This window comes from Enoplosus armatus, chromosome 9 (assembly GCF_043641665.1).
Source record: "Enoplosus armatus isolate fEnoArm2 chromosome 9, fEnoArm2.hap1, whole genome shotgun sequence".
NCBI lineage: Eukaryota > Metazoa > Chordata > Actinopteri > Centrarchiformes > Enoplosidae > Enoplosus > Enoplosus armatus.
In genome coordinates, this window is record NC_092188.1 from 21,263,274 (window position 1) to 21,281,571 (window position 18,298).

General features: G+C 45.1%; 1 protein-coding gene across 1 annotated transcript; it reads left to right on the plus strand.

Moving 5' to 3' along the window:
* The first annotated feature begins 504 nt into the window (after positions 1 to 504).
* On the plus strand, positions 505 to 17,573 carry mms22l (MMS22-like, DNA repair protein). Its single transcript, XM_070912346.1, has 25 exons — positions 505 to 677; positions 1,010 to 1,135; positions 1,419 to 1,471; positions 1,855 to 1,942; positions 2,085 to 2,262; positions 2,475 to 2,568; positions 2,899 to 3,029; positions 3,291 to 3,404; positions 3,495 to 3,671; positions 4,299 to 4,361; positions 4,451 to 4,570; positions 4,847 to 5,082; positions 7,319 to 7,535; positions 7,654 to 7,943; positions 11,804 to 11,985; positions 12,294 to 12,444; positions 13,376 to 13,515; positions 13,873 to 14,015; positions 14,423 to 14,579; positions 14,734 to 14,879; positions 15,039 to 15,250; positions 15,598 to 15,764; positions 16,546 to 16,642; positions 16,817 to 16,984; positions 17,157 to 17,573. Exons 1-25 carry the CDS (start codon positions 505 to 507, stop codon positions 17,230 to 17,232), a joined length of 3,699 nt encoding a protein of 1,232 aa, XP_070768447.1. The 3' UTR covers positions 17,233 to 17,573.
* Positions 17,574 to 18,298: the final 725 nt, after the last annotated feature.

The following is an 18,298-nucleotide window of genomic DNA, read 5'->3' on the forward strand; positions in this document are numbered from 1 at the left end:
ACAAGGTTTGTAATTTGTGTTTCTCGAGGAGCTGCTGTGTTTCGTTTCCCTGTTAGAAATCGTGCTATTTCAGTTTACTTACGCTAACTGTTCTGCGAGAATGTAGTTAAAACTAATATAATCATGATGTCGCCTTATTTACCGGCAATACGAACACACACACACACACACACGACACTGACTGAGAGATAGTTTATGCAAGTGAAACATCACGTATCTGCTGAATAATGGCAGCTCATTTGATTTAACATTATACCATTCTGACGTGTAACATTATTTTGTGTATCTTATTGTAATGTTGTACAATGTGTAGCAATACTTTAACCTACATATATAGTATAGCTTTATTTAATGCTGTAACGTTATATTGAGTATGTTCATATTTAATCTGCTCTTAATACATCTTCTCTGCACACTAAGTGAATGCCTGCTACATTTGCCTGCACCTACTGCAACATGTTTTTTGTTGTCATTTAAAGGTGACGCTGATTCTGCACTGGCAGCATGGAAGACGACTTCAGCCAATCCCTCACCCCACCAGTGTCTCCCTTCGCAGCAGACAGCCTATGTGAGCTGACTCCAGCCCAACCGCCATGCTTTTGCTGCTCTGAAACAAAGGAGGACCCCACCGGAGCCCTCTCCTCAGAGGGATACACTGCAAGAGGCTCTCTGAAACGGTACAGTCACCGTCAGTTCGTCACAAAAGAACATATTTTCCCATTTGGAGGTCAACAGTTTTCACTCTATCTATTTTGTGCCTGAGAAATTGTCCCAATGAAAGCTGTTGACAGCAACATCTGTGGATTATTGTCAGTAACTGGGTCATTTTTTCTGAAAACACACACACACTGCTGTTGATTTTTTTCAAAGGTCAGTTTTTGATGCTTTGAGCACAACAAATGAAATTCCAGTCACCTCCATTGTAACAGGGTTGCAGCAGAAGTCTGAGCGGCAGAAAAAAACCTCAGGAAATAAAGTCTTAACTGATGTGACTGCACCCACTCTGTAGGCTGCTGTTGCGTCTTGACCCGGCCCCTGCAGAGTATGAGACGGACACTGTGGAGATCTTTGGCTTCCCTTGGGTGACAGAGACAGCTCTGGTAGAATCTACAAAGCTGCTCTTTGGCCTGTTCAGGTAAGCCAGAATGTAAAATGTGTCAGTTAAATGTGCCTCTCAAAATAAGCACAGTTTCAATGTTGATTTATGCAGCAACAATGGTGGTTGTTGCTGCATAAATCAACATTGAAACTGTGCTTATTTTGAGACTGTGCTTTGCCATGGTCATTTTCCATGGCAGCAAAAGCCTAGAAAGGGAATCTTTCTTGGACAGAGCTTTTTTACTTCACAACTACTTGGTGCTTTCCACCACGGTTCATTCACATGTCACTGATCTTAGTCGCTTTTTGTTATATTTCAGACAAAAGGTTTACAGGCTGGAGACCTTGGTGCAGTCCAGCTCACATGACTTTGGTAAGCGTATGCAACATGCAATGCACAGGAGGATTGAGGATTACATGTTGAGCTTAAATGGATAGAATTTAAAAACAAATTAAATGTTTTTTTTTAAAACTATAGAATATTTAAATATGTTGAGCCTAAGTGGCCCAATAACCCAAGTTTGAATGGGGTTTACATTGTATGTATCTGTATCTGGTGGACCTGAAAAGTGTAGGTGTAATAGTGTGCTTTACTGAGGTGAGCACAGTAATTAATCAGCTGTGGCTAACCAAAAAACTTTGCCATAAAGGGATTGTTGAGCTCTATTCTAGTGTTTGAGTCATGTCTGATATACAGTGGGCATGTTTTACATAAGATTTCTGAATACTGCCCACAACATCCCTCATGTGTTGCAGGCCAAGCAGGCAACCTCCACTATGAAGCGGAGGACCTCAGGCAACAGTGTGTTTCATTTCTTCAGTATGTCAAAGTCTTCTTGCACAGGTAATTTTACGTATTTAATGCCAACATCGGTACCTATGATTTAAATGTTTTACCTTTATGTTACAATGTCATGTGTTCATCTGCTTCTACTGCGTTTGTTTGTTGTTTATTTGGACATGTGTATCCTTTTGTGTCTGTTCAGGTACCTGGAGCCTTCCAGCCCCCTGGATGCAGGTCACTCACACCCCTATGAGGAGCAGGAGGCTCAGCTGCCCTCTGCTCTTCTGGAGGAGCTGTTTGGCATCACTCTCCTCATAGGACGACTCAAAGACCTACCCACCAATGTTCAGAGTGCCTTCATTATATCTAACCACGGAAAGGTGTGTGTGAGATACATGTTGTAAAGGAGATGGGGCTTTGAAACAGGTGCAACAAAAGTGTGGATGGCATAAATGTAATTAAGCTTTACAGAGCAAAGGGAATAATGTAAACTGTTGTTGAGGAACTATTACAAATGACTTTTTTATAGCACCGAGAAAATCTTTTTTTCTACTATTGCCATTGAACTTGGTGCTCTGTATTCCTCCCACAGATTTTTCCTCCCTCTTGGCATTTGTTACACCTTCATCTTGACATCCACTGGTCAGTCTTGGAGATCCTTCACCTACTTGGTCACAAGATGCAAGGTATGTGTCCGGTCCTAGTAACAGAATGCTTAGACAGCAAGTAGAAATGAGATGTTGTAGTTTTAGAGATACACTGATCGTACCTGTAATATTGGACTCTACTCCATTGGAAACACTGTAAAAATAACTGTGGTTGGAAAACCATGTCATAAAATGATTGTTGCATAGACACTGCTCCAGGGACACTATATTCTCTGTTCATACAAGACAGTTTGAGCGATTGTACACTAACAACTAGCACAGTGGGCAATAATCTTCTGACTCACAGCTCAAAGTGAGTCATTATCATGGAAACAAGCTTTTTGTAATTTTACCTGTTCTTCTCTCCAGGCCAGGTGGTGTACGCCCACCAGTTTGTGAACCTGACGGGAGAGAACCTGACTGATACCAGTCTGTTTGAAGAGCACCTGTGCAGTCTGCTGTGTGACCTAACTGGTCTGGCCATAGGCAAATACAGCAAGGTGGGCGGCTAGCCACAACTCTTTACATCTTACCGTTGAGCTGTACCAGTGGTATTTCTAGGTTGTTTTTTAGCTGGAAAATAAATATTGAATATGTTCATTACCACATTTAGTCATTTCAGTCATGCCCACAAAATATTATCCTTTTTAGGGTGGAAAAGCCTCTCAAACGGCATCAGTACTGGATAATGATATTCAACCCTATTTTTGGATGTTGCAGTTGGGAACTTACTATGTTAAATGGATCACGTTGATTTGTAGGTGAGGCCTACGGAGGCACTGAGCAGCCATCACTACCTTTGCTCCTGCACCAAAGAGCTGTGGGTCCTGCTCATGCACCTTCTGGAATACAGGAATAAAGTGTTGCACACACAGGTAAATCAAATACACACACATGTTCACATGGTCGCACAATATAATATGACTCTGAACAAACTAAATGAACCAGCGTGTGTTTCCCTCTAGTCTTTCTGGAGCTACATGAACTTGTTGTTGAGGCCTCTAGTTTCGGGGAAGCCTGCAGCAGAGCAGTTCAGTGGCCTCCCCACACACTGCAAGGACCCTCTGGGATTCACATGGTGGCTGGTCACTCATTTAGCAATGTTAGGGCAGTACAATCGTAACGGCACACTCCAGAATGAGGTAAGACACCAAGAATCACAATATTGACACTTTAAGATGTTGCACAAAATGACCTGGGCATAAATATATAAGTATTTCACAGGGTTACAACCAGGAAATACTGAGAGATGTATTTCTGACTGGGAAGAATGTGAAAAAATTGCACGATTTAACCCATGCGTTTGTCGCCCCATAAATATCTTACAAGTCTTAAAGAACCTAATTTCTTTAAGACTTTATATATTAAAAATGCATGCATATTCATCCAGGCAGTGCAATGTAAAGACAGACAGAAGACAGAAGTTGTAGATTTGAAGACATATCGCCTCTCATCCAAATGGCTTCTGCCTTTCTAAAATAAGTCTTGAGAATTCATTTGTCTTGACACTTTAATAAAGAATGGGGCCAAAACTAGACACAGAAAAATGACACAGGACTTTTCATTGAAATATGTCTGAGACTGATGTGATACAGTCTCTATCATCAAGAACTGGTACTCTGAGAGCAGGCTTTGTCTACTTTAGACTTAAAAATGAATGCAGGTGACAGACAATAAAATAAAAATATAATATAATTAAAAAACGTTTTAAAGGTGTTGTTCGATATTGTTTTTAAAGGTGCATTATCTTATTTGATCTGCAGACACAGAAACATCTGTGGGATAATTGGACTTTTGTGGAAGAGTTGCTCAAGTTAACCTCCAACCCTAAGGTCAGCATGGCTTTTACTTACACGTACCTTTTCAACCTTTTGAATTCATCAAAAAAAAAAAAAACCTGTGTGTCTGTGTGTAATAACAGGGAGGTCTAGCAGAGGAGCAGGTCAGGATGCATGTCCACTGCTGTCTCAGTCTCTGTCTGCTGTGGGAACCGAGCACCAGTGCTGTCTCCACCCTCTGGGACTACTACAGCAAGAATCTGGTGAGGAGAAACCTTCAGAGGGAACAAGGAAATGTAATGCTGTGGTCACTGATGGTGCAATACAGACGATAAAAGTTGCTCAAACTTGTTGCCTCATTTTAAGCATATCTACTACGACCAGACCCCCTTTAGCTTACTTTTGTAATAGAAATGAACCTTATCACCACTTTTTGAGATGATATGTCATTCTTGAACCATGCAGAAATAGAGACAAAGCATGACGCACATTTCCTAAAGGCCTGTACAGTTACATTATCTTCTGTCGCCCCACCCCAGAATGCTTCGTTCACTATACCCTGGCTCGGGATGTCTGGCGTGGGCACTTTGTACAAGACGCCCCTGGCTCTGCTGGAGCAGGCCCGCAGCTGCTGCTCCCCCTCTCCCCCCCGCTCCCCAGGACACACCCAGCTTTACCGCTCAGCCAACTCCTTCCACATCTTCCTTCGAGTGCTGGCCCTGTGCCTCGCCCAGGACAGGGCTGGTGGAGTCCCTCAGAGACAGATCAAAGGAAGGTAAAGACGGATAGAAGGCTGGGAGGCTTTGTAGTTCTTGCTCCTTCACATTCACTTTCACCATGAAAAGCAGGTCTCACGGCCAGGCAGTTGACACAACACCATATATACACTGTATATGTGTTCTTTTTGGAGGAAGAGAAGATAAAAGGGAGAACATGGAATAGAAGCTGTGAGGAAGGATTACTAATCAGGACTAGGCTTTGTAGGACCCTTTTCCCCTTGATCTTCTAATGTGGGATCTGTTTAGTGTGCTGTATGGGTTTGTGTGTGTATGTAGGTGCATACTTGCATGAATACACAAACAACATGTGTGTTTGCACACTATCATGCATTTCAGTCTTGTTTGTGTGCGTGCCAGGTGCACCGCAGTCCCCCGGTGCGTCTTTGATATTTGCTCAGGCCCCCCAGTGGAGCAGGTGTCTCAGGAGTCAACCACCTGCTCTTCAGCACAGACCAGAGCCAAGGAGCCTCCTACTGATGCGCGCGCACACACACACACACACACACACACACACTGCACCGCACCTGCTCCCTAGAGCAGTGACATGGTTTCAGAGTGTGTGAGGCCATTGGATTGAGGGAGAGTTTTTTTTTGTGAAGGAAAGTAAGAAAGAAGAGAGGAAAGACAAGCTAATGTGATAATCGTAACCGAGCGCTGGACCATCCTATATCCTAGGCCCGGCTGGGCGCCAGAGAGAGGCAGCCGCAGATAAATCCGCCTAATGACTTCCCTCTGTCTGGAATGTGCTCAGTAGCACTGCAGACATGGGGGCTAATTAGCTAACGAGCGTGGCGGTTAATTCGCCTTAACGAAGCTGTGTTGGTTTCCAACACGGATAGAGAGGGGAGCTTGGGTGGAGGGGAGTGGGGAGATGTGGGTGGTAGGCAGTCTGGCAACAACCAGACTGGGGCTGGGACAGGTCCAGATTCCCCCCCCCCCCCCCGGCTCCTCCCCATCCCCCCTCACCACTACCTCCTCCCCCTCAGGAGGCGTGAGGCGTGCCGACTGTAACGCTATAACGTTTCGGCAGCGTTCCTGCTCCTGGCCGGGCTCTGTGGGACACCCGCGACGGCCGCATTAATGGGATCGACTGCGAGCATGTTGATCTCCAACGCCGGGAGTTAGGAGCATCTGCTCGCCTCCGGAAAAAAAAGCTGTCCGGAATAAACAAACAGACAGACAGGTTGGGAGAACACAGAAAATCCCCACTGCTGTCTCCCAGTGCGCTGCTTATATCCCTGTTACATATTACCCATTCATCTATTTAAATCTCCCTCCCCTCACACTCATGCATGCTTGGCCACCTTCTCCTTTTATAGTCCTCTGTGGGTGTAACTAAGCTGATTTCGGTGTTAACCTGGTCTTTCTAAGTTCCTCTCTCGTTTTTCTCCACTCCTTTTATATCAGTCATACTTCTTAGACTGAGTTTGTCTTGGGATGCTCGCTGTTTGTGTTTTGACCCAAACAGCAGCTCTACTCACCTGTGTGGGCTGCATCTGTGTTTGGGAGGTGGGGTGTAAAGGAGGGGGGGGTGGGCCCAGCCTTCTGTGTTTTCCTGCCAGGCGAGCAAACAGCAAGCTGGATGTGTGGCAATACTTGTGTGTGTGGTTTTATTGATCTCTCTCTGGTGTTGCAGTAAATTGGTTTGGTTGTAGAGAGAGGGACCAAGCGCCTACTGCTGTGTGTCTGAGTGTCTCTGACATTTAACATGATCTTTAAAGGCATTTCTCCACAGTGCCCGCAGGATCTAACAGCGTGCTGGGTGAGAGAACCACCCAGCACGCTGTTAGATTTTGCTTACTCCCTCTCTCGCTCTTTCTCTCTCACCCACATACACACACACACACACACACACACACACACACACACACACACACACACACACACAGACTGGGCTGCCCAGGCTCTCCCCTGGAGCTGAGAGGGCGATGGAGGCAGGTGGTGGGGTGCACGGTGGGGGTGGAAGGTTCAGTTAGTCAGCATTTAAAGTCAGGGGTTTCAGAAGAACAAATCACCTCTGAAGAGTTCGGCAGTGGAAGTAAAGAAACATTTAAATAAAGAAAAAGAATTGAACCATTTTGTTGCCTCGGATTAAGTCATATTGTGAAGAGCAGACACTATAATCTTGATCACGTCACCGTCTGACCACTTTTTCCTATAGCTGACCATCTCTCGTGCCACATTTTAAAAACGTTGTCTCTCTCTCCCTCTATTGTTCTCTTATGTTTCCAGGATTTATTCCAAGTTCTCCTCAAAGAAGATGCAGGAGCTGTCAGAGACAGGCCTCATGAACTTCCTGCTGCTGTTTCTGGTGGTGGCCAGGCAGGTAGAGCTGGAGGATGTGGCCAGCAGAGCCTGTGAGCTGCTGGGTTTCCTTCCCTGTAACTGCCCCCCTGGGCACCGCACCCTGGTCTGGAGGGGACAGCTATCACTGCTGCTGTTGTTCCAGGTATCTTTGTTAATCAGACATTTAATCTGGAAGTGTATTCTTGCAAGCCAGGGGCTTTTTTTGACGTACAAATTCCACAGGTTCAAGATTTTTTGACATCATCTGATATTTTTTCCAGGACAGGGGTCTGGATGTTGGTGCACAGGCCAGCTGGCTTGCCTCCTCCTTTAATGAGACGGCCAAAGAGTTCTACAATAAGACCACAGAGGTCTCTCGCAGACTTGCCCTCTGGGGGCCCCTCGGCTCTTACCTGGAGGGCGTGGCTGAGGTGTTCGAGACGAGCCCCGGTCTCAGCCTGTCGGAGGAAAAGCTGCTCAACGAAGGGTTTGATTGGTTGTTGCCTGCTTGCCGCCTATCAGAGCTGAATTCTGCCCTGGGCTTTCTGCAGATCGTCCTCGCCCAGCTCAGGTGAGACAGCTGGTGTAAATACTCACCAGCTCCCAGGTATCCCAGCTCTTACGTTTCTCTCATTCTTTTCTTTCACTGATAGCTGCTCCCTCGCAGATAGTGGACACATTCAGACAAATGTTTTCTGGCCAAGGCCAAGCTAAGCTTTTATTAAAATCTGATAAGTGGCTACAGCAGAGGAGGGCGATCTCTTCTGCTCTTCCCAACCCAGTCCAGAGTCCACTCACTTCTCAAACTGACAATAGGCGGATTGTGCTGTCAGCAGGAATGAGTGTCTGTAAAGACCCTGTGTTGCGTTGAGGCCCCCGTTAGTCTCGGTAGACCTAGTGGCCCCCACGTCACCCTCACCAGGTGCTGGTGAAGCTCTGAGTAGAGTTACAGGCCCAAGGGACCCTCCATGGACCCTCCTGTCGTCGTGGGGACGGCGGCAGCACTGCAGGCGCGTTGAGATACTATGGTCAGTAGGGTGTCAGGACCGGTTCAGCTGTGGGACACGGGTGTTCGTTACATGATCGACCCCAGCTGAAGGTCAGAGAGCCACAGCTGAAACAGTGTCTGTTTCTGTGGGGAGGTAGAGGCGGGAACAGAAGCGACAGTAGATAGAAATCAGGTGAGACTGGAAGGTCTGTGAGAAATGATGTGTGATCTTTTACTGTAGATTCTCAGTTAAATCTGGTGTTACAGAGCTGAGCGTCACCTCGCTTGCCAGCTTGCCTACTTACCAATGAACCATAATTCTAGCAAGCTGAGCTTAATATGATTAGAATTACTTAAAGTACTTTTAAACTTTTTGAATCATCAGTTACATTGATATATTCAAAATGTTATTGAAATCCTGGACAATGGCTAACGTAGCTTGTCTAAATTTGGTCATGTTGGCAGTGTTGCCTTCATGAAAGTAAGATCAAGTAACCACCATGGCTGGGTATAGTTTAAAAAATCTTGATACTAGCGCTGATATAGTACCTGGGTTTCTGTGCCGATACCAGAACAATGCTCTTTTTGATAGCATGCTATAAGAAAAGAAGAATTTAACAAAAAGGCTACATTTAAACATAAGTTACTGTACAAGAACATTGTTGACATAAAATACAGTCTAAAATTATTTTATAAACCTGCATTAATTGATTTTTTTTGGCCACTTAGGGGCATCGTTATAAACAGTTACCTATTCCAGTCACTTGGATCGTGTGTCTATCGTGCTACCTGGCCACTGAAACTCAAAATTCACTCCCCTTTAAAAGGTTTTGGTCTCCACCAACTGAGGGAAGTATTTGGCTCTTTAGCGGTTAAATGCTCCGTTATGTTAACCGGCTAGACACTAATGTTGTCTATCTGTCATTTGGTACTGGGCAGATAGCGTACAGTGGATTCAGACGAGCTTTTTTGCAGCTGGAAACGACACTGCTGACAGCTGGGAGAGTAATCCCACAACAGTAAAGTTGCGGGCCGGAAAACCAAAACAAAGAGATAGTAAAATCCTCCATAGAGCTGAGGGAGACTGTAGAGCTGGGTGATAATTATCTCTGGGTTCGTCACTATGAGCGACACCAGTCACATTATGCATCGTCATTTCATCCATTGTTAATATGATAATACTGATTAGAGCAGCTTTAAATCAGTAACTGTGATCAAAGATAAAGCAAAGAAGAGTACAAATCTGAGCGAGCATTCAATGCCAAATTCAGTACTTGACATTTTTCTATACTCAGTACTATAGACACATTTCAGTCTGTAGATATATCACAGGTTTCGCTGGATTTCTCAATACGCATGTCCTTTCTTAAATAGTTTTTACGCCCCTAGAAATATACTGTGTACGTTTGTTTTACTAAGAACTGAAAGTATTACTGCCACTTTATACTACGCCACTTACAAAAGGTTAATAAATGAGCTGAAACACTAGAATAAGGACATTGTAAAGTTAAGTGTTGCTGAGCCCTCTCACTGATTCATGTAGGTGTATGATTGCTTTAATTCTCCAGTGTGTACGTTTCACCCTCTCCCTCCTGCACACACACACAAACCTACACACCTACCCACGCACCAAAAGTGAAACACTAACCTAAGTGTACTCCTCTCTTATTCCAATGCCGGGCTCCCATAACATGGTATCTTGTTAGCTTTGCTAATTCCCAAACTTCCCATCTCACATCTCGGGGTTGGAGGGCACACATTTGCACATTAATGGCCAAGGAGAGAGAGAAGAGAACTCCCAGAGGCCCTCTGTGTTATGGCCCGGACCACACTGACCCATTTAACCAAATAAAAAAAATACCATGCTCTCTCTTTCAAATCTGTCCCGCCAAATTAAACATAATTCTTCGGCCTGGCAATTCTCGGTATCTCTTTGTGATTAATGCCTTTTCTGTGACACAATTAATGGGCAATTATGTAGCCTGGCAAATTTAGCCTGTGCATCATTATGTCTATTAAGAGCCGTGTGGAATCTGCACACATTAAGAGAATTATTCTGCCAATGGCTTCGGCAGTGGAGGGTCCGAACATTCACTCTTGATAGCCATCGCCATGGAGCTGAGGCAAGGAGCCAGTCCCAGGCATAATTCCTCAGTTTTATTCCTTCCCATGACCCTCTGCTGTGGGAGGGTGGGGGTGTCGCTGGTTGATGAGGTGAGCTGGCATTGGCACACCATGTTGGATCTGTTTTCGGTACAAACAATTAATCCCCATCTCCTTGGCTTGATAGAATACGAGCCTCCCTGTGAAGCATCCCTTTGTGAGCATTAAGACCTTTTACCAATTACACAGCCTTTCTGTTCAAAGTCAAGGACAACTACTGTTGGGCTACTTATGAGAAATGTAGTCACAATTACACCTATACTTTTTGACAGACATTCACGGACAATATTAAACAGAAAGTGGACTTGGAGCACAGCTTATGCCTGGGCGTGTGTGTTTGATGTGTTACCGTCGTTATTAGGATGCTGTGTTTTATTTCATGTGTCTGTAGCTGGGGGAAGGGTTAAACAGGGTCCCTAATGGTGTGTTGCCGTTGAGTGTGTGTGTGTGTGTTTGTGTGTACACATTGTAAGAAGCCGCAGTGAGGAGGATTAAGTGGGGTCCCTGACGATGTCTTGTACAATGAGGGTTGATGGGTGTGAAAGGCCCATTCCGCAGTAGTAACGAGGCTAATGAATTCAGACTCTAATCGATTGTCTCAGCTCTCTCTGGATTAGATGCAACCTTGCTGGAAGGGAAGGCACTGCTAAGGTGTGTGCGTGTATGTGTGTGTGTACCATAGTAGCAGACTAGGGTGCGTGGTTGAGGATGGGAGAGAAGGAAAGGGGGTGGGGTGGGGGGGGGGGGTTACTAGTTCCTCTATCCTTCCCTCTTTCCCCAGCACACCTCAACCCTGCTTCCCCACACCCCCATCCGGGCGAACGAGGGGGACAGGAGGATCATCTCCAGTCTAAATGAGATTACAGCTCCTTCAGCTGCTTATCTGGGCTAATGCCAGCCACAGTGGGGCTGCTGTAGCGGCTGGGGCCAGGGCCAGGGACGAGCCAGAAGAGCCAAAGTATAGTCTGTGTACAGGGGATCAGCATTAGGCTCCACTCTATGCCTATAATATCCTCCTCTCCTACCCCACCTCTACCTCCACCCTGCTCTGCTCCACACTGCAGCGCACCGCCGCACCCAGTAATCCCCCAGGAGACGAGAGGAAAAACACATGAAGAAGGAGCGAAAGAGAGAAACAGGGGAGCAAAAGGATTTGAGAAAGTACAGAGGCGGAGTTGGAGGGTGTGGGTGTTGTACACAAGGGGGAGCGCTATGTTTGGATTTTGCATGGGATAGATTTGTTTAGCCTTTGTTGTGTATGTGTGTCTGTGTCCTTCCAGACGGGTCCATCAGCGCAGTGTCCAGTCAGCACCCACCTCGGCTTGGGCTCCTGCTACCACCAGTGTGGTGAAAGAGCGCCACCTAGCGGTAGCAGCAGCACTCTGGGCGCACTTCTTCCCCTTCCTGCGCAGCCTACGCCTCTCCCAGACCCCTCCAGCACAGCTGGCAGATGCTGCTGCAGGTCAGTAGCAGACAAGAGTTCATCCAAAATGGATTTGTGATGGCTGATACTGATCATTTTGAGTTAATGCCACCATTTTACATGAAGGCAGAGAATTTGAATGGCAGTTTGGCAGAGAGCAGAACATTCGTTGTTAGGGAGGAGAATAAGATAATTTAGGGATGTAAAGATTCAGAGAATATGGTAAAAAAAAAAAAGGCATGTGGACGAATAATTCAGGACACATGCTTACACTTACACTACTAAATCATGCATGTATCAACTTTCTAGTAATGCAAACAAAAATGAAATAATTTCCTATTTCTCAGGCTTCACCCTGTTGGCCTTTGATCTTCCCAGCTCTGCCCCCCAGGACCTTCAGCCCAACCCAGTCCAGTCCATCATGCAAAGCTTTGGCTGGGATGACATGGTTCACCCACTTCTGGTGACTCGCTACCTTCCCCATCTGCTCCAAAACAGGTACAGCCGGCTTCTGAGATCTGCCCCTTGTGCCTGTACCTCAATCACAAAGCGTTTTTATCGCATCACTCCTGATGGGAAAACCTCAGGTCAGTCAGACGGGGATGTTGTACACTTCTGTACCTGCCAGCTATCAAGCTTCATCATGGTGGACACCACTTGACAAAATTGTTTCCTGTAAAAAGTCCTGTAGGTATATTGGGTGTTATCTAATTAGTAAATTAGACAGTGAGCGTCCTTGGTATTATCAAAATAGTTTTTAATGAAGAAACTGCACCCATGCCTCTAAACAGAATACAAAATGTAGTGCATCTTCAAAACTACACTCAAGGGTACAAAACAACGTGACTATTTCAACCTCAAAGGTCCTCTTCAGACAGTGCCAAGTGATATTAAGGAGCCACACCTGAATATAAAGCCAGAACAAAGACACTCCTCATATTTATTGTTTAGAAGTACCAGTCTGCCAAGCCTCCATTCACTGCTATTTGAGCTGTTAGCGATATGTAACCAAATGAAGTGATGGTTTCACTCAATGCAAAAATGTAATTAAATTACCACACCTCAGATAGAAATTTCCACCTCCCTCTATCCTTCCAGACTCATCATTAAAAACTGCATGTCAACTCAGAAGAAATCTGATGAAAAGAGACATTCATGTGCCAATGTTTAAGTGTTTAAATAAAGATTTGTGACTTGGCATAGACATTCTACTGTCCGAATACAAGAAATATGACCACTTCAGGACAATGAGGTATACAATGTGAATTTTAACATTGACATTAATGTTAAGTGTGTGTGTATATGGCTACATATTGAGTTTGGACCTTGCTACTCACATATTGAACGCTTGATATTTCTTCATATCTTCATCAACGGTAAATCCGATAGTTGTTTATAACTGCACACATCACATTTCTGTCTTTTCCAGTGAGCTGGTGTCCTCACTAAGCAGTGATTCTGCCGCCGTCGTGTCCAGTTCGGCACAAAGCCTGTCGGTGAGAGCCTGGTTCCGCTGTGTTCTACAGCAGCACCTTCACAAGAACCCAGATGGGTCCGACAGCAGAACAGGTAATGCCACTGGGGACAGGGGATTTTGCAAATAATATGTACTCACTTCCCAGGTATATCCAAATATATTTTACAGCTAGTTTCTCACATTAGGTCGGGTTTTATCATTTTAGGTGATGAAAGCTCAACAATGGCTTGTGCAATTTGAACCAGGATTTCTTTAACTCCTTCAAACCCAAATCTAGAAAAACTCACAGTATATAGCCTGTGTCCAGATTTTAGAAATATTGCTGTACGCAGATCAGATCGACCCTAACCCTGCTCTGAACAGATTTTGTTAAGAAAAACCTTATGTTTAGAGATAAAGGATACGTTATGATTGAAATACCCAGTGTCTGTGCATACGTTGCCTTCCAGGCCGAGCTGTGGAGGAGCAGTTGTGTGAACTGACCCGGCTTGTGCTGAGGCTTCCTGAGGTGGACAGTCTTCTGCAGAGAGCGGGCCTCCAGCCCACAGCCACCAGGCTAGAGCCCACTTCAGTCCTGGAGATGTTTGTCAAGGTAACGCATGCTCACAGGTGTCAGATACACTGTGGTCTGTTAATGGTGTCAGCAAAGGTAAACTTGGAGCTTTGTGTATTTGGAAATTTTACAGCAAGTTAATCTTGGATTTGCTGTTAAAAGGAATAGTTAGTGAGGTGTTGCCTGCTGTCAGCTACAGTAGAAAAAGTGGAGTTTCTGTAGGATGAGTATGATTTAGACGTTAATGTCCCTAAGATATACCCCTTTTCCTTAGTTTAAACATGTATGAGAAATATTCATCCATGTGCCTCTCTCAAGTCTGCACTGTATGTGATGTATGCTTAGCATATTGCTGTCATATCTGGTCTCTACTACGGCAGCCGCCTGCATTGACATGCACATATTTCCATACATTTCCTTTCTTATCTGCTTTCTCATGGTGTCAGGCTGTAGGCAGTGTGTACAGTGGACTGCAAGTTTTGTCTCAGCGTTCAGCCATGGTGACCAGAGCCCTTGACTACATCGGTGACATCCTGAAACACATTAAACCGTCTCTGGTCAGCAAGAACCAAGAGGGACTGCAGCTGGCTTACTGGGCCGTTGGTAGGTGCAGGGCCCATACACTTCAGACACATTATACAATAGACAAAGCTCCAGGAGTACTTTTTACAGCGTGGTCCGAGTCACAGACAGCAGTAAGGAATCATTACAGCTGTGTATCTGACTGATTGTCTCTGTTTTGTACCATTTGATTCAGGTTGCATAGTGAAGCACTGGAGCCCCCTGCTGGCCACATCTAAAGCCCAGCAGCTGCTGTTCCGCATTGTGGACGGGCTGCTGCTTCCCCACAACCTCACACAGCAGGACAAAGCCCTCAGGGACAGCCTGCCTCTGTATCTACAGGTTAGGACAAACACATATTGTACACTGAATCACTAACACATGTCTTGGACAGAAGGTATTTGGTGTTATGAAAGAGACCTGAAACGCAAATCAAAACCCTTTCATCACCCATGTTTTCAGATGCTTCCATCCTGACACTTTTCATTTATTCTCCTGCAGGGTCTGTCAGTGGCTTCCAGCGCGTCGCAGTCGCAGGGTGCCCACCTGAAGCAGCAGCTCCGCTCTGTTACCCGCAGATATCTGGACCATTTCCTTCCCGCCTCACCTTCCATGGGCGTCATTGCCAACCACCCAGTGCTCCTGAGTGCCTGTGAGGCCAAACCAACCACCCGGGGAGCAGCGCTGAGGAAGGCCATCCTGGAGGTTCTCTGGTAGGTCTCTAAAACTGGGATGTTGTTCGCCTGTCATGGCGACCCAACCACCTGCTTTTGACGTTAACTTCATCTCCAGATTGTGTTTGGATATGTCCTGTCCAGCAAATCAAAGTGTGCAGCGTGTTTCAGAGTATAAGAGTGACTGAAACATGAAAAACTACAAAGCCAAGCAGGATGGGCATAAATCAAAATGGCAGCTTAAATTTCATGTTTATTTACTTAGGCTCAATTTTAATCGCATTCTTGTTGATATGATTTTTTCATCTTCCATTACGTTTCTCCAAAAGTGCTTGTCTTGAACTGCAATTCTTCTTCAGAACTAAAAGTTATTGGATATTTTACAGCGAGAGCTTCCTGCAGTTTAAAGGTCACGCCCCTCCGCCTCGGCTAGCGTCGGTCATGATGCTCCTCTTGGAGCTTCTGAGACGAAACAGTGACTCAGACCCCGCCCTCCTCACTCTGCCCCTCCCGTCTCTGCTGCGCTGTGTGATGCTGGTCAACGAACCGCAGGGTAAGATCACACACAAAATAATAGGAAGCTTATAAAGCGTCGTTTTTTTCTATATTTGAGTGTGAGCGCCTTCCAAATTTTGACATAGAGGGCATCCTCGGCACCTTGTGTGGCTCAGATAGGTCTTCAGAATATCGTTGACCAGCAATCTGGGGGTCATTGTTTCTAAACAAATTGAATGCTATTAAAGAGAGTTATCTACATAACCACTGTTCTCTGAGTAATAAGAGCGAGCGTCTCACCAGACCACCCTCCTTGCTCATGTGTAGAAAGGAAGATGTGCTGTGCTGTCAGCCCAGTTTTTAGGGGGAGGGTCTCTACATTCCCTGATACTCATGGCATTGGTTCCAGCCAATCCTGACTGGTCTTCTGATGCTTATGATGATGTCCTACAGGAAACGCGGGCCACTAGAAGGACCACGGCTCAGTAAATAACCTGGAGCTATCTTTAACGCAGGGATGACTTGTCTTTCTAGGATCACATCTATGTTTGTTTTTATGTATGACTGCTATTTTGATGAGTCCTTTGTTGTTTCTCGGAGTTCTTCAAAATAAATCAATCTGACCAGGCCTGCATTTGTTGCAACTTCACTTCAATATCAACCCAATGAAGGCTGTAATCATAGTACTTACTATCAGCGAGATGGTTGCAATGCTTACAATTTTCATCAATCCTCACTTTGGGGCAAATTATACAGGAAAAAAAACACATTTTGTTCATAGTAATCACTGAGGGGCTGTTTAATGATAGTGTGTTTTTTGGGGGGGGGTTGCTGTGCAGTGAGGAAGACGAGCACAGATGCCTTACAGCTTGTGGTAGAGCGATGTGCTGCTGCATCTACAGAGGGACCCTGTGACCAGATGATCGCTGTCTTACGGTAACTGTCAACAATGTCTCACAATAAATATGTGCACCTGTATTAGAGCTGTGTGGCGTTCAGGGGACTCACAAACCCTGATCTAGGCACTGCAGGTTCAGGGTAAAACGATCTGTACTACATGAAAGCCTGTTTTATCCTTTGTGGTTTTCACTGTAATCCCAATGCTCCTAGGTCATTTGTGGAGGAGAATGAGGGAGTCTACGACAGGCAGGTATACAGCGTCCTGGAGACGGTGGCTGTTTTAGATCCCTCTGTGGTTCAAGCTCTCATTCCCAACCTGTCTCTCAGTCTGAGAAACACTGAACACAAGAGAGGACTGGGCAAGAACATCGCCTTGAGGTGAGCAAGCACATGAATCACATCCTGCTGGAAGCCACGTAGACCATATTCAGTGCCTTTTAAACTATTTTTAAGTTGTCTAGACAATAAGCAGGTGATGCGTACTGAAATATTCTGTAGCTGTTATTAAATGTGTCCACTAATGTGACTGCTCCATCTTTCTGTGAAACAGGACCGCGTATAGGAAGTTGCTGTGCCTCCTTGGAGAGAGTGGACAGGCAGAAATGACCAGCTTGGAAGCGGACTGAAAAGTTTGGGGGGGTTTTTTAAAGAAAAAGGACCAGCTCCAGGACCTGTTGCCAGCTCCAAGAATCACTTAGTCATACCAAACATCCACTGCCAAATGACTTAATTTGGTCAACTGAAAAGGGCATTACATTGCTGCCTATAAGGGCATCTTACAAAATTCGAGGGTTTAGTGCATTTCAGTAGCTGTGATCATGTTAAAACCTGATCTGCTGCTGTAGTATGCTGGAAAAAAACAGCATGGATACATGCAACTGTGAATGTTTTTAAAAATGCCTCATCAGCCTAAAGAACTTAAGTTGTATATAATGTACACATTGTAAAGAAGGTACAGCTTTACATTATAAATGAAGCAAAATGTGAAAATAAATGTGAATGTCCTCATACCGGTCTCTCCATCTTTTCATTTCAGTTTTATAGTGAGAAAACTGAGGAATGTGTGCACCGAAGTGAGCACAGACTATTTGTGCTTATACCATCAGGTGCTGGATCTGTCTCTGCTCGGTTGGCACTCTGAATTACAGATTTGATGACAGTCGTGGGCGAGCCCAAAGAGTTCAGTAGCGCAAAAAAAAAAGTGAGTAAAGGAGAGGAGTACTGTTTGTTCCAAATCTCTCTCTCTCTGTCTCTCTCTCGCCTTTCCAAGTCGCAGCAATCTCTTGCAATCCGGCTTTAGTTTGCACCTAATCACATGAAGTCTCACTCCTGTCTCCCACAATCACCAAGTCCTATTTTCTGTCATTGCTAGTCATTTTCCAGCCTCATCAAACTGCAAAGGCATCCCCTCATGTGAGCCGCTTTCCTCTGCCGTACTGCGCTCCTGTTCTCCAACAGCATCAGAGGTGGTTGGAGAAGTAAAAGAATAGCAGTAGAGGTGATGCTTTAAATTTAGTATTCAGTGATCTATTGCTGCTAAATAATTCACCTTCTTCCCATCACAGCTATTAACAGTCCTTATAAAACACACTCCAGTGCCATTTATTTATGCAGCTTCTTTATTCTGAAAATGTTCCATGTATTCTTTCAGACGCATGTTCTGGACAGACGAGGGAAGTGCAGGGATCGCAT

Excerpts from the sequence above, each read along its gene's own strand:
- mms22l (XM_070912346.1), top strand. The coding sequence starts at position 505 with ATGGAAGACGACTTCAGCCAATCCCTCACCCCACCAGTGTCTCCCTTC. Across the intron at positions 4,571-4,846 it reads ACTACTACAGCAAGAATCTG|AATGCTTCGTTCACTATACC; the intron begins GTGAGGAGAAAC and ends GCCCCACCCCAG. Across the intron at positions 13,516-13,872 it reads TGGGTCCGACAGCAGAACAG|GCCGAGCTGTGGAGGAGCAG; the intron begins GTAATGCCACTG and ends GTTGCCTTCCAG.